Below are 15,585 nucleotides of genomic sequence, written 5' to 3'. Positions count from 1 at the left end.
GGGGAAAGACAAATGAACCAGACAGACAGGACGCCTGTCCTTATGGAGCTGTCACTCTAGTGGAGGAGACAGGCAAACAACCATGTAATTGATGGATGGGTGTTTGGGTGGTAGGATGGTTGTAGGGATGTGTGGGTGGTTTCTTGGTTGTATAAACAGGCAAATGCTTGGGTGGGGAGATGGATGGACAGGTAGATAGGGTGGGTTGGGCAGGTATTTGGATGTGTTGATGTGGGGGAGGATGGTGGGGTGGATAGCTAACAGGTTGTTTGGATCAGATGCTGGTTGAGTGGTGGATGCATTGGTGGGTGCATGAGTAGGTAGATGGGAGATGGTTGGAGGAGTGGATGGATGGTCGATTAGTTGATTGAATGGGATTAGTTGACTGATGGTCTGTGTGAAAGAATGGGCTGGGAGATGGATGGGCAGGTAGATGGGGTAGCTTGGGCAGGTATTTGGATGGGTTGATGTGTGTGGGTGTGGGAGGGTGGATAGCTGACTGGCTGATTGGATCAGATGCTGGTTGAGTGGTGGATGGATTGGCTGATGGATGAGTAGATAGATGGGAAGTGGACTGAGTGGATGTTTGGATGGATGGATGATGGATGGACAGGTGGTTGGAGGAGCGGATTGATGGGTGATTAGTTGATTGGATGGGATTAACTGATCAATGGTTTGTGTGGATGAATGGATGGGGAGAGGGATGGGCAGGTAGATGGGATGAGTTGAGCAGGGGTTTGGATGAGGAGATGTGGGAGGGTGGATAACTGGGGGGCTACTTGGGTCAGATGCTGGTTGAATGGTGGATGGATGAGTAGGTAGATTGGAGGTGGATGGGTGGGTTGAGTAGGTGTTTGGACGGATGGATAGGTGGTTGGAGGGGTAAGTAGACGAGTGATTAGGTGATTGAATGGGATTAGTTGATTGATGGGGTATGTGGATGCATGGGTGGATAGATGGATGGGTGGTTGGACAGGTGGATGGGTGGTAGGTGGGAGAAGACAGCCGGCCTCTTAGGTGTGCATGATGGGGTAATCCTGGAGGCTGTAATCCTGGCTGGAAGCTGAGTGAAGAAGAGGAGTTTAGTATTGAGGACCTAGGACTGCTTTAGGGCATGGAGATGTGGAAGCCCAGGGTGGATAATGGGGAAGGAGAGACTTAGTTTGCGGTTGGCAGGCTAGGGGCAGGGGCCTGGAGGCTAAAGATTGGAGTTGATGACCTATGAATGACCCCTGCGGAGACTTCTCTTCCATCTCCCCACTTTTCTGGTCATATTATCGGGCCTAGCATTGGAAGAACCAGTGGGATGATGGGGAGCCATTGGGCATGGGAGGACAGGGGGTTGTCATGGTAACGGAGCCTCTCCCTGGACTCTCAGGCCACGCGGGCCCTTTAAGGGTGACCCGCCTGGCCACTCCCAACATGGCGGCGCGCTGGCCGCCCCCCCCCCCGGGGCGGCGCGGGGGGGGGCGGGGGGGGGGGGGCGCCCCGGACCTCCTCATCATGGCGGCGCGGCGGGGCTGTCGCGCTGAGGTCACGGCGGCGCGCCGGGGGGGCGGGGCGGCGGGGGGAGCGATTTAAAGGGACAATGTCCCCCGAGCGGTGGAGGCGGCGGCGGCTGCGGAGGCCGCGGCACCGGCACCGGGAGCGGCAGCGGCGGTAGCAGCAGCGACGGCCGCACTGAGCGGAGAAACCCAGAGCCCCGGAGCCCCGCCAGCGGCGCCTCCTCCTCGGTGAGGCCCGGCCCGGCCTGGGGAGCCCGCGGGCGGGGCGGAGCCGGCGCGGCGCGAGGAGGGGGAGGCCCGGGCCGGGCTGGGCCAGGCGGGACCCCCCGGGGCGGGGGGCGGGGCGGGCCCTTCAGGGGCGGGGCCTGGTCGGGGGCGGGGCCGTGCAGGTGGGGGGAGGGGCGGGGGCTGGGGGCAGGTGTCCCCCGTCCCCGGCGGGCCCCGCGGGGTCTCCTGCCCCGAGGTGCACGGGCGGAGGGCGCATCTCCCAGACCCTAGACCATCGAGGGGCGCTCCGGCGCAGCGCAGCCCCCACCCTGCGACCCCCGGGGGGAGTCCGGGCTGAACCCCCTGCCCAGCACTGCCAAAGTGCCCCGAAGTTGCGGTCCCGCCGGTTCCCCGCGGCCAGTGCCTGCCCAGTGGACACCCGCAGGTGCTTCCTCTGGGCCTGGACAGGGACCCCCGCCACGACTGCCAGCCCACGGATGGGCCCCCTGGGAGTCCCCAGGCCCCGAGGGCAGCGCCTGCAGCCAGGCCCGGAGCACCGGCCCCGCCCCGGTTGCCTGGGCCCGGCCTCCCTACTCTCTCCCTGGGGAGGGCGCCTCATTCCTGCCCTTCACTTTCCGCCGTTACCTTGAAGGTATTTATAGGTGGAGAGGACAGCCTCCCCTCCCAGCCTCCTTGGGGTCCTCATTTCTGGACCAGGAGCCTCACCGTTGGCCCCGTGGACTACAGCAATCTTGGGGGGTGGTATGGAGGACCCCAGGGTGGGTGCGCATAAGGGGCGATGTTGGGGCAAAGAGAAGGGCTTAATGCTAGGGTCATTCGAGGCTGTGTGTGGAGGTGAAGGGGTTAATGTCAAAGGACCCTCAGGTCGTGTAGGGGGTGAAGGCTGGGGTGTGGGAAAAGTGCAGGCATAATTGGTGTGGGAAACTGAGGTGGGGGTTGTGTGAGAAAAGTGCAGGGTCAATAATGGGGGGACTGGAGGCAGCATACAGAGCTGGTTGTGTGGCCGTGGCTGGCGTGGGTGCTGGGGCAGAGTAGGTGTGGGACCTACATGTGCAGGGAAGCAAGGGCACAATGGGGAAAGTGCAGCCGCATGTGAAGGAGGGAGGCATGGCGGGGTTAATGCTGGGTGTGCAGGTGTGCAAATGTGGTAAATGGAGGCAGTGTAGGATCTATGTGCAGAGAGGAGTTATCGATGGGGGGACCAAGGCTTATAGAGGTTGGCCCCAATCCTGGGTGGTGTGTGCATGGGGTGTTGGAGCCCTTTATTCAGCTCACCTGGGTTGGGCGGGGTCCCTGGGTGGCACAAGTGGTTTGCAGTCAGCTGCTAGGCTAAAGATTGGTGGTTCAAACCCACCCAGCAGCTTCAGGAAAGGAAGGCTTGGCCATCAGCTTTCATGAAGATTACAGCCAAGGAAACCCTATGGAGCTCAGTTCCACTGTGTAATACATGGGGTTGCCATGAGTTGGAATCGACTTGACAGCAGTGTTTTTTTGGGGGGGGGGGAGGTAAACTGAAGCACTGAGCAGCAAGGCTGAGATCTATGGCTTTGAGGGAGGGGAAACTGAGGCAGGCAGGACCTCTTTGCTACCTCCGCTAAGCACCACTTTTTCTGCTCCCAGGCCCACAATGCCCCACTGAGCCAACCTGGAATCTGAGGGGAGCAGCGCAGAAAGCACCCATGGATGGGACCCTAGCAGGGGGCCTGGCCGCCCCGGACCGTCCCCGTGGCCCTGAGAGACTGCCCGGCCCGGCGCCAAGGGAGGACATTGAGGGTGGGGCTGAGGCTGCCGAAGGGGAAGGTGGCATCTTCCGATCTACCCGTTACCTGCCTATCACCAAGGAGGGCCCCCAAGACATTCTGGATGGCAGAGGTGGCATTTCCGGTAAGAGGGGGGCCCTCTGGCCCCAAGGAAGAATCCCGCCCTGTCCCCAAGGCTCAGAGAGGGCCAGCGACCTCTCAGGTCACCCATCCCAGCAGGGACCGAGTTGGGATGCTGATTCAGCCTGGGTCCAGAGCCTTCTCTTTGCACTCTGAGTAATTTCCCATTTTACAGTTGTGAAAACAAAGGCCCCATGAGCCCAATGACCTGATTAAGGCCCCCCCAGTGGGTTGCAAGGAGCTGGCACTTGAACCTAAATCTGCCTGGCTCCCTCCTCTGAGCACACCAATTGGATTGAAATGACCAGCTCAGTGCCCCAAGCTCCCTCTCCAGCATGTCCACCAGGTACCCCTACCCCCATTAGTCTGTCTCAGCTCCCTATCACTACACCTGCTACAACACTACATGGCTTTAGGGATGAGCTCTGCTCCTGAGCCTTGGCACTGCCTGTGGCCAAAATAGCTTGTGCCCTCTAGTGGCTGGGGAGACACTGGACAGTTCAGGGGTATTGGCCACCCTCTAGTGCCTCAGTTTACCCAGCAAAAAGGGCCCTCATGCTGACTGTCCCCACCTCAAGATTCATTTCTCATTCATTAAATACGGAGCACCTACTGTGTATCAGGTTGTGTTCTAGGTTCTAAAGATATAAACCCAGTGCCGTCGAGTATAGCTGTGAAAAAAGAGGCAAAAGCCCCTGCCCTGGAGGGGCTGACACTCTAGTGGGGGAGAGGGATAAACAACCAAATACACAAGGGCAGATCATGAGGGATGCTGTGAAGGAATTACACAGCATGAAGTGATTGTGCCTGGGGGTTAGGGAAGGCCCCCCTGAGTGATGGCATTTGAGGGAATAGGAAAGGGAATAGCAGGTACAAAGGCCCTGTGGTAGGAAGGAGCCTGGGATATCTGAGGATTGGGAAGGAATCTGGTGTGTCTGAGTAGTTGGGGAGTGCAGGATGATGCATCAGGGGGTCTGGATGCACACCCCTCCCTCCATCTCCTTGGCCTGCCCTGAGCACCTCAGTTCCCGGGAAGCTTCGCACACCTTGTCAGGGGTTTCCTACATGCCAAACACTTTACCTGATCGTTTCATGCTATGCTTGTAAGAACTTAGTGGTATAGCTGTTGTTATTATTATCCCTACGTTAGAGTGGGGAAACTGAGGCCCTGAGTGGTTCAGTCCCCCAAGATCACAGAGCCAGGCAGTAACTGAATTAAGATCTGCGCACAGACAGCCAGCCTGGCTTGACGGCCCTCATTTCCACCACCACGCTGTACCCAGGTGCCCTTGACCTGCCCCTCACACCCTTGACCCCTCTCAGTGAGGCTCAGAAGCATAGAGTGCCTCAGGCTTGGGCACTGATCAAGGACACATATCCCATCCTCATGGACCCTATTGTCTGGGGGGTAGGAGACACATTTGTCACCAGGTGCACGACCCAGTCACTGGGGCTGCGATGGGGGAAGCACAAGGGGCTGCAGGCCTGGACAAGGTGCCTGGGCCAGCCTGGGGGGACTCCAGAGTCCTGGAGAAAGTGAAGGAGGGATGGGGAGGCACAGTGAACCAGCAAGGAGGGCAGGGGGCATCTGGGCAGGGGACAAGGGCTTGGAGGTGACTGACTTGTGCAGTTGGTAGAAATGGGGTTGGGCTGACCCTGAGGGCAGAGAGTCAGCCCAACACCAGAGTCTCAGAGCTCAAGGTACCTGGGCCATCCTCACCTCCAAACCATTCAGTCCAGTCCATGCACCTGAGGCCCAGGTGAGGCAGGACTATATCCCAGGTCATGTGGCAGTCAGGGCAGGGGGCTTTTGGGTCTCGAGATTCTCTCTGGGCCTGGCTTTGAGGAACTGAGCATTTCTTTTCTACCTGGAACATGCCCAGGTCTAGGTAGGCAGGTGTGTGTTCATCCTGCCCTGGGAAAGCAGCACTGTGCTGATTTACAGTCTGAGGGTGTCGGGGTGGAGGCCTCGATGTTTCCCTGAGCGTATGGGGGCATGGGGCAGGGAGCAGGGTTGAGGCCAGGTGTCTCTCCCACCACTTTGTTGGCTACTGGTACCTCCCCTCAGAATTTTATGATGCCTGTAAATAGGAGCACCCTCTGAGGCTACTGTTCCACCCCAAAGCCTGGGCCTCCCTCATCCCTACCCACCCCTTGGAGCCCCCTAAGACAACCCTGGGAGCAGCCACCTCCAAATGTCTCTGCCTGGACCTGGATGCATAGTCCCTACCTCCTTAGTCCTCCACGGTGGCTGTTGACCCCCTACAGCCTTCTGACAGCCCCCTGCCCATTGCGTCTCTCTGGTTAGCCTCCGGGGTGCACCAGAGGCTTGGGGGTGCTGAGACGTCTCTGTTGTGTGCCTGGTGCTGTGCTGGGGACAGGGACTAGGGACAAGTGGCACATCACTTCTGCCCTCTGGAGTTCCAGGCTGGGGAGGAAGCCAGGTGGGGGAAAAGGTGTGAGGCTCCAGCTTCCACCCTGGAGCAATCCCACTCTCTCTTCCCTCCATTGCTGCCTCTCTGGGTCAAGCATTTACCGTGATCAAATCGATGGTTGGTGCATTGGTACATTTGCTGGCAGTTGTTCCTGTTGTTGTCGCTAGTTGCTGTGGGATTGGCCCCCAACTCATAATGACCCCATGTACAACAGAATGAAACGCTCCCCGATCCTGCACCATCCCTATGATCAGTTGCGGATTGGACTGTTGTGATCCATAGGATTTCCATTGGCTGATTTCTGGAAGTCGAACGCCAGGCCTTTCTTCCTAGTCTGTCTTAATCTGGAAGCTCCGCTGAAACCTATTCAGCATCATAGCAACACACAAGCCTCCACCGACAGACAGTTGGTGGCTATACATGAGGTTCATTGCCCAGGAATTAAATGCATGTCTTCCTCATGGAAGGTGAGAATTCTACCACTGAACCACCACTGCCCATTCCCATTGTACAAAGGAGGAAGCCGAGGCTTGATGAGTGAAAGGCATGCTCTTTAGGTCTTCCCTGGGACTTGAACTTGGATCTGCCTGGCTCCAAAGTCTAGATTATTGGCCATACCGCAATGCTGCCTGGCTCAGGGTTCAAGCTGCTCATGGACACCACTGGAGGCCATGCGCTCATTTTCAAATCCTCTTGGAGACCCCAAATGATAGGAGCCAGTGAAAGACCCTCTGCACGGCCACCAGCTGAGGGCCACATCCCAGAGACTGTGTTTGACCTGTTGGATCCTCAGAGGTAGTAGAGGTCTTGGGCTGCTGAGGCCTCTGGGTGAGCCTCCACCCCTAGGTATCTTAACGCGAGGCCTTGTGTGGCCTGCTTCCTCCAAAGTCACTGCCACTAAAAATAGGAGCCTCACTGGAACTGCTCGAACAAAGAGGCCAACCCAGCCCTCTGGCTTGTGGAATTCTTAGACTTCAGCAATCGCAGAATCATCAAATCTGGGACACTTGGAATCTTGGAAGCTTGAGGGTCCTTGAATCCATGAAGCAGGGCACCCAGGGCCTCCACCTATACCTCTCAGGCTGTGTTGGGCCTGGTTATCCTCTCCTGAGAAGTCACATCTCTGTCTTGCATGTCCTCAAGAGACCCCATTCCTGGGGTTCTCATTCCCCTGGCTTGTTCAAACCAAACGAAACCAGTTGCCATCAAGTCAACTCCAACTCACGGCACCCACATGTGTGTACAGAGTAGAATTGTGCTCCATAGGGTTTTCTAGGTTGTGGTCATTTGAAAGCAGATCACCAGGCTTTTCTTCCAAGGTACCTCTGGGTGGGTTCCAACTGATAATCTTTCAGTTAGTAGTTGAGCACTTAACCATGTGCACCACCCAGGCTTTGCTTTCCCAACTCTCACGTCCCCTCAATACCCCACACCATTCTCCACCCAACATGGGCCTTCACATCCAAGCACATCCCTGGTCTGACTCAGTACCCCCACTCTGATGGTTTTCAACTGCGAACGATTCTGCCCCCCAGGGGACACTTGACAATGTCTGGGGACATTTGTGGTTGTCATAACTGGAAGGGAGGTACTACTGGCACTGAGCGGGTGGAGGCCAAGGATGCTGCTCAACGCCCTGCAGTGCACAGGATTGTTGTTAGTGGCTGTTGAGTTGACTCTGACTCCTGGTGACCCCACGTGTGTCAAAGTAGAACTGAGCTCCCTAGAAGTGTCAAGGCTGTGATCTTTCAGAAGCAGATCACCAGGCCTGTCTTCCGAGGTACCCCTGCGTGGGTTTGAACTGCCAACTTTTTGGCTAATAGTCAAGTACTTAACCGTTTGTACCACTTAGGGACTCCAGGGCACAGAATGGCCCTCCTCGAAGAATGATCTGGCCTCAAATGTCCATAGTGCCGAGGTGGAGACACCCTGTTCTGGTCAAAACAAATCCTCATTTCCCCCCACCACCACGCTCACCTTCCAGAAGCCATGCAACAGTCATAGCCATTTTCATGGGTTCTGTAGAAAGACCTTGACTTTCTGACTCCCCCTCTTATTCCTGGCTCCTGACAGTCAGCTCTCAATTTCCTGGGCAAACTGGACAGTGGGGATTGGAAAAAGAACCAGCCGCCGCTTTAGTCGTCTTCCTGGACCAGCCACAAATTGAGGCTCTGGACTGGGCACAGGCTCCCCCAGTGTGTTAACCTTGGCACAGGCAGTTGGCTCAGCCCCTGACTGGCATGCTTGACCACACATGGCAGACAGAGGACACAGGGCAGGATTTCTAGGGTCGCCCCAGGCATCGGCTCCACAGGCAGATAATGGAGAGTTGGCTTTATCTGTGAGGGGTTCCAGGAGGGAACTCAATTCCAGGGCATCAGCCTGGAAGGGGTTCAGGAGACAGGGATGGACCCCTGTGGCTCCACATTTATCCTGCAGCAAATATCTAATGGGTAGCCACTGGGGTGCTGCAGTGGACAGGGCAGGCTAAGCCCCGGCCCTCAAGGAGCTTTTGTGCTAGCTGGGGAGACAGGCCTTTAAACCTCCTAAAGAGTCAGCTGGGCAGTTTCAGAGGGTGCAAAGAAAGAAACGAAGCAGGTGATGAGAGAAAGTCAGAGGGGCTGACTTTACTAGTGGCCAGAAGAGGTGACTTTTCGGCTGGCTGTGCAAGAAGCCAAGGAAAAGGGTGCTGCTCCAGGCAGAGGAATAGCACATGCTAAGGCCCCACAGCCTGAAAGAGTTAGGTGGGCTTGAGCCATTGTGAGGGGTGATCGGGGGAGTCTGGATTTTATTGTAGGTATAATGAGAATCCAGGCAAGTTTTTACCAGGGTTTGCTGGGTAGGGGGAAAGAGAGGACGGTTGGAAGGCAGCTGGCCTCTGGCGTCCCCCAGGAGAGCAAAGGGGACTCCTCCAAGGAAGCCCTTTGCAGAGCTCAGGAAAGTGGAGTTCAAAGGCATCTCAGGGAGAGGGGCTGGGAGCCAGCGGGGCCCTCCTGAGGCACCCGGCAAGGCTCCTGGGGCTGGGGTGCAAAGGGCCCCAGGCAGGGGGCCCCCAGCCCCTCAGGGTCTCCACTCTCTGTTACAGACGGGCAGCCCCATCCCGGCCTCAGCGAAGCCCTCCCCCGTGCCACCTCCGCCACCCATCGGATCAGCAGCTGGTGAGTGCCATGCTGGCCCTGACTCAGGGAGGGCAGGGAGGCCAGGGGGATATGCCCAGGCCCCAGAGAAGCCCCAGGGATTGAGACGGGATCAGGAGGCCAGGCAGGAGGCGGCGGCCCCAGCAGGCAGCCCTGGGCATGTGCTGGGGGAGGGGGGCAGGATGAACACAGACAGTCAACTCTCATTATCCCTGCCAGGAGCGGGGCTCACGTGCGTGCCAGAGGGGTTAGAGCCTGGAGGTTTGACCCTCGGAGTCCTGTCCCCACAAGGAGACCCTTAGAACAAGGTCTCTCTGAGCCTCAGTTTCCTCATCTGTAAAATGGGAGTCAATAAGATGCCTTGAGAACCCAGGGGCAACAATGCTGACGGTAGCTACCATTCATTACACGGTTTTGCAGGTACTGGTTTTTAATGTCATATCAGGATTAGTAATGGCTATCCTATCAGTTATAGATCAGGCCCCTGGGTGGTGCAAATGGTTGGCACTCGACTACTAAACTGCAGGTTGGTAGTTTGAACCTACCCTGTAGTGCCATGGAAGAAAAGCCTGGCAATATGCTTCCATAGATTGTTGTTGTTAATTGCTGTCAAGTTGACTCTGACTCATAGCAATCCCATGTGTGCAGAGTAGAACTGCTCCATAGGGTTTTCAAGGCTGTGACCTTTCAGAAGCAGGTCACCAGACCTTATTTCCAAGGCACCCCTGGGTGGGTTTGAACTGCCAACCTTTCAGTTTATAGTTCAGCATTTAACTGTTTGCACCACCCGGGCCAAGAAAACCCTGTAAAGCAGTTCTCCTTTGTAGCACATGGGATAGCCACAAATCGACGGCAATGGGTATATCAGTTACAGAGCCCTTGCTTTGTGCCGGCGACAGCCCTGCACAGAGGATATTCCCGTAGCATCCCGTTCATACATGGAGCTTAGCGAGGAGACCCCATGATCTCTGCTTGGCCTCTCTACGGAACCCGTTTCCTCATCTGTTCCTAAAAAAAAGCCAACTGCTGTCGACTTCAACTCATGGAGACCTCACTGTGCTCCACAGAGTTTTCAGTGGCTGATCTTTTGGAGGTAGATCACCAGGCGTTTCTTTTGAGGCACATCTGGGTAGACTTGAACCTCTAACCTTTGGTTAGCTGCTGAGTACATTCACTGTTTGCACTAGGGACTCCCATCTGTTTCATGGGAGTGATCAATACCCCTTCACAGAGACAGGCTCTTGAAAATGAAGGGAGATTGATCAGGAAAGGAAAGGCATCAGTAGAAGCGTTTCCCCAACATTAAGTGGTGTCATCCTCACCCCACACCTCATAGGGTTGAGGTCCCCATTGGAAACAGAGCAAAATCTGGCTTAATGAAGTGGATTTTTAACGTGTCATTTAAATAAGCGACTGCTTCATGTTAAGTTTTCTTTGACCACAAGCATGACAAAGCTCCTTAGACATGCATGAGGACCTAAAGGCTCCTGGTTCTTGGGAACCATGCCCATTTTTAGGATTGGAAAACTGAGGCCCGTAGATGTTGCCTTTCCTTACCCTGGAGGTCAGAGGCAGAACGGGGACCTTCAACCTCTCCTGGCTGTGTCCTTCCAGCCTCCGGCAGGGGAGACATGAGGAAGAGACGCATCCCTGAAGCCATCTGTCACAAAGTGAACTGTTACCAAATTGGCTGTGTAATCTGGGGTGGAGGGAGTGACTGAAATTAACTCAGCTAACCTAGTTGGGGAGGACCAGGCAGAAGCCAGAGCCTTGGGCCCTTCCAAGGAGGAAATGAGAGTTGACTGTGCCACCAGCCTTGGAGAAACTCCTTGGAGGTGGCCCCATCCCTATGAGCACCCTCCCACCATGATGCAAGGGAGCTGGGCTATGTAGAGAGGTGCATCCTGAGAGCTGAGCCTGGGTTTTGACCCAAGGCCTCTGGAAGGGTCCACATATACACCCCACTGCCCTCCACCCTGATGTTGTTAATTGACGCTGAGTCGTTTCCAACTCATGCTGACCCCATGTGTGCAGAGCAGAACTAATCCATAGGGTTTTCAAGGCTGTGACCTTTCAAAAACAGATCACCAGGCCTTCCTTCTGAGGTGCCTCTGAGTGGATTCAAACCACCAGCCTTTCCGCTAGTAGTTGAGCCCTTAACTGTTTGTGCCACCAGGGACTCCCCTGCCCCCTACTCTAGCCTCCTAGAAACTACCCTATGGAGCAGTTCTACTCTGTAGCAAATGAGGTCCCCTGCTCCCTCTAAGCTGCCCTTGAGCTCAGTACCTGGATCCTACCTCAGGCTACCTGGGGGACCTCCCTCTGCCCAAGGGAGGGAAACTGAGGCCCACAGCTAACCTGTCCCCATTGGCACTTCCTTGCAGCTTCTGGGATGGAGGTATCCTGGACTTCCGACCAGGCTCCTCCCCACCTCACCTCCTGGGCCACTTAACTGGCCCCCATGATGGCCAGGGGCCCTGGGATGACCCCCTAGTCCAGGAGGCCAGGGAGGGCATCCCTTCGGAGCAGAGGTTCGAGGACTCGGTCATTGTGAGGACCGTGAAGCCCCACGCCGTGTTTGAGGGCTCTAGAAGGCTCTTGCATCGCCACCAGGGGGGACCAAAGCTGGCGGAAAAGGGACCCTGTGGTCGCTCCAGCCTCCACTGGCTTGAGGACTCAGAGGAGCGGGTCCCCCACCAGGACATGAGGCTACACCTGGACTCCTTCCAGAGGGTCCTTGTGCCAGCAGACAACCCTCGGACGATGGCTATAGCAGTCACGCAAGGGGACCTAGTGGACCCCAAGGCGCTGGCCCTACCATCTGAGTGGAGCCTGCCAAGGGCTGCCTCGGAGGTGGCCACACAGACCTGGACAGTGAACTCGGAGGCATCTGTGGAGCGGCTGCAGCCACTGCTGCCACCTCTGCAGACTGGGCCCTACCTGTGTGAGCTGCTGGAGGAGGTGACTGAGGGGACAACCAGCCCTGACGAGGATGAGGACGAGGACGAGGAGCCGGCCGTGTTCCCGTGCATCGAGTGCAGCATCTACTTCCGGCAGAAGGAGCACCTCCTGGAGCACATGAGCCAGCACCGCCGCACCCCGGGCCAGGAGCCCCCAGCTGAGCTGGCCCCGCTGGCCTGCAGCGAGTGTGGCTGGGCCTTCACTGACCCTGGCACTCTTGAGCAGCACCGGCAGCTGCACCAGGCCTCCCGGGAGAAGATCATCGAGGAGATCCAGAAGCTGAAGCAAGTACCTGAGGATGAAGGCCGGCAGGCACGGCTGCAGTGCCCCAAGTGTGTCTTCGGCACCAACTCCTCCAAGGCCTTCACGCAGCACGCCAAGCTGCATGCACGTGAGCACCGTGGCCTGGAGGCTCCAGAGCCCTATGGCAGTGGTGGGGGCAGCAGTGGGGTTGGCAGCCCAGGCTCCGAGGCCCCCAGCCTCGCCTTCAAGCCCTACGCGTCAGCCCCAGGCCTCAGTGCCTGCGGCTTCTGCGGCTTCCCCGCACCGAGCGAGAGCCTGCTGAGGGAGCACGTGCAGTTTGTGCACGCCCGTCCCCACTGGGATGATGGCGAGGCTTTTGAGGAGGACCCCGCCAGCCAGCCAGGCACTAGCCAGGATGCATATGCTCGCTTCCCCAATGCTGCTGAGGACTACTTTGGCAAAGCTGAGCCACACTTGGCCTCCCCATGGCGGGCGAGTCCTTCTGGGTACGACCCCAGTCTGGCCTTTGGGCCAGCCTACCAGCAGCTGAGCATGCAGGATTTCCCACTGTCAAAGTCTCCCCTTTATGGCGCCTTCCAGAGGCCACTCGGAAAGCCAGCCTATTCCTCCCCATTAGCATCCGCCCCTTACCCCGTGCAGCCAAGAAATAAAAGCTCTGTCTACCCGCTGCACCCACAGGAGCTGGAGGGTGCTGTGGGTTGCGAACTCCTGGGCCAGCTGGGGGACCAGAGGCACCCCTGGAGCAGAGAGGAGGATGACGTGACCCTGATCTCTGAAATGGACTTTACCCCCGAAAACCGGGTCTCTCCACCTCCAGCTGTCACCCTCATCCCACAGCTGGCTCTGGAGCTCAAGCGGACTTTTCAAGGAGCCCTGCAGGCAGCTGAGGGCTCACAGGCCCAGCAACAGCAACTCCGTAAGATGGTCCCAGTTGTGCTGGTGGCAAGGCTCGGGCCGCAAGTCATGGCAGCGGCCAGGGCACCCCCAAGGCTGCAGGCTGAGGAACTGGGGCTGGGAGGTGCCCACCCCCTGGACTTCCTGCTGCTAGATGCACCGCTCGGTGGTCCACTGGGGCTGGACACACTCCTAGATGGGGACCCAGCGGACCTGAAGCACGAGGAACGGAAGTGTCCCTACTGCCCGGACCGCTTCCATAATGGCATTGGCCTGGCCAACCACATCAGGGGCCACCTTAACCGCGTGGGTGTCAGCTACAATGTGCGGCACTTCATCTCAGCCGAGGAAGTCAAGGCCATCGAGCGCAGGTTCTCCTTCCAGAAGAAGAAGAAAAAAGGTAGGGCAGCTTCAATGCAGCACCTACCTCCAAGACCCAGGAGGTGCAGGGCTGGGCCCAGAGCACACTCACCTGCCCTTGCTCTAAATCCCCCCGTAAACTCAAAACCCGTTGCCGACCAGTCGATTCCGACTCATAGCGACCCTGTAGGACAGAGTAGAACTGCCCCACGGAGTTTCCAAGGAGCACCTGGTGGATTTGAACTGCCAACGTTTCGGTTAACAGCCATAACACTTAACCACTATGCCACCAGGGTTTCCAAAATCCCCCCTTAACTTAGCACCCAAAAAACAAAACAAAACAAAAAACCAGCCCTGTTGCCATTTAGCCAATTCTGAGATTGACCTCATGTATGCCAGAAAAGGACTGTGCTCCATAGGGTTTTCAGTGGCTAATTTTTTGGAAGTAGATTGCCAGGCCTTTCCTCTGAGGTACCTCTGGGTGGACCTGAACCTTCAGCCTTTCAGTTAGCAGCCAATTGGTTAACCATTTGCACTACCCAGGGACTCTTCAACCAGTTGCTGTTCAGTCAGCTTTGACTTACAGCGACCCCATGTGTGTAAGAGTAGAACTGTGCTTCACAGGGTTTTCAATGGCTGATTTTTCAGAAGTCAGGCCTTTCTTCTGAGGCACCTCTGGGGGGACTCAAACTGCCAACCTTTCGGTTAGCAGCTCATTGCATTAACCATTTGTGCCTCCCAGGGACTTCAAGCAGGGTGAAGTCGGGGCCTCCCTCCAGGAAGACCTGGGGGCCACAGCAAAGGCCCCCCCATTGGTGGATGTATGAGGACGCCCCAGTGCCCTGGTCATATCAGCAGCTGGAGAAGGGATTCTGGGCAGAGGAGTCAGCTGCAGGCAGGGAATTCTATTTATTCTTTCGTTCGACAAATATTTATTGAGTGAGGTTGCTTGGGTTCTGGGTACCTGGGGACATAGCAGTGAACAGAAAAAAGTAGGCCTTGTTCTCCTGGTGGTCACAGCCCAGACTGGTGGGGTTCTTGGAGGCTTCATAACCCTCCCTCACCCCTCAGGATGCCTGTGAGATTACACAGGTTCTCAGGTGCCAAGGCTCTTGTTCCAGAGATCTGTTTCCAACGCAAACATCGGGTGGTTCTGACATTGGCAGATATGGAACCTATTTGGGGAGAGGCTGATCAAGTGTTTGAGTGAATGAGTGAGTGAGTGAGTGTGTGAGTATGCGTGTGTGTGTGTGTGTGTGTGTGTGTGTGTGTGTACGTGTATATGCACACGCTGGGGATGGCAGGGAGCCAGGGGACAGATAGCCATGAAACCAGGCAGTTATGACATGACATCATGGAGTGATCAGGGCTGTGACAGGGGAAGCACAGGGAGTCAGGGAAGCCCAGAGGAGGCCCCTCACTCAGCCTGGGCAGTCCGAGAAGGCTCTAGAATATCCATTGGTTCATCTAATCAATATTTAATTTATAGCATTGGTCATTTTTCCCACCACTTGCCACTGAGATGACTCCAACTCCTGGAGACCCCATGTGTGTCATGGTAGACCTGCTCCATGGGGTTTTCAAGCCTCTGGCCTTTTAGAAGCAGATTGCCAGGTTCGTCCAAGGTGCCTCCGGGTGGGTTCTAAGTGCCAACCTTTTTGCTTAGTAGTTGAGTGCTTCACCAACTGTGCCACCCAGGGACTCCATCGTGGTCATATGAGTAAAACTAGACCTGATCTCTAGACATGAGAAGGGTGTTAATCTAAGACTCCCCACATGATGGCAAGTCCACAACTGGAGACTGTTTCTAAGGGAGAGGTCCCTGGCGCTGGGAGATGTGGGAGGGAAGGACCTGGAGGTCAGGCAGGAGGACTTCCTGGAGGGGGAGTGTGAATGGCAAAGGAGAGGAAGGCAGTGCAGG

The 15,585-nt window shown here is 56.6% G+C and overlaps 1 protein-coding gene across 6 annotated transcripts in view; it reads left to right on the top strand.

The window, feature by feature from the left end:
- The first annotated feature begins 1,625 nt into the window (after window positions 1-1,625).
- WIZ (WIZ zinc finger) overlaps window positions 1,626-15,585 on the top strand; it is a 29,580-nt gene continuing 15,620 nt past the window's right edge. For 4 of the 6 annotated variants that reach the window (XM_064280866.1, XM_064280864.1, XM_064280865.1 and 1 more), the window contains exons 1-4: window positions 1,626-1,733; window positions 3,354-3,617; window positions 9,134-9,206; window positions 11,570-13,704. In XM_064280866.1, coding sequence (XP_064136936.1) covers window positions 3,413-3,617; window positions 9,134-9,206; window positions 11,570-13,704 — 2,413 coding nt within the window. In that variant the 5' untranslated portion in view covers window positions 1,626-1,733; window positions 3,354-3,412. The remainder of the gene's footprint in view (window positions 1,734-3,353; window positions 3,618-9,133; window positions 9,207-11,569; window positions 13,705-15,585) is intronic. The other 2 variants (XM_064280869.1, XM_064280867.1) reach the window with 1 other exon arrangement.

Source organism: Loxodonta africana, chromosome 3 (genome assembly GCF_030014295.1).
Source record: "Loxodonta africana isolate mLoxAfr1 chromosome 3, mLoxAfr1.hap2, whole genome shotgun sequence".
NCBI classification, from domain to species: Eukaryota; Metazoa; Chordata; class Mammalia; order Proboscidea; family Elephantidae; genus Loxodonta; species Loxodonta africana.
The sequence above is the reverse complement of the archived record's forward strand: the minus strand, read 5'-3'. Positions and strand labels throughout refer to the sequence as shown.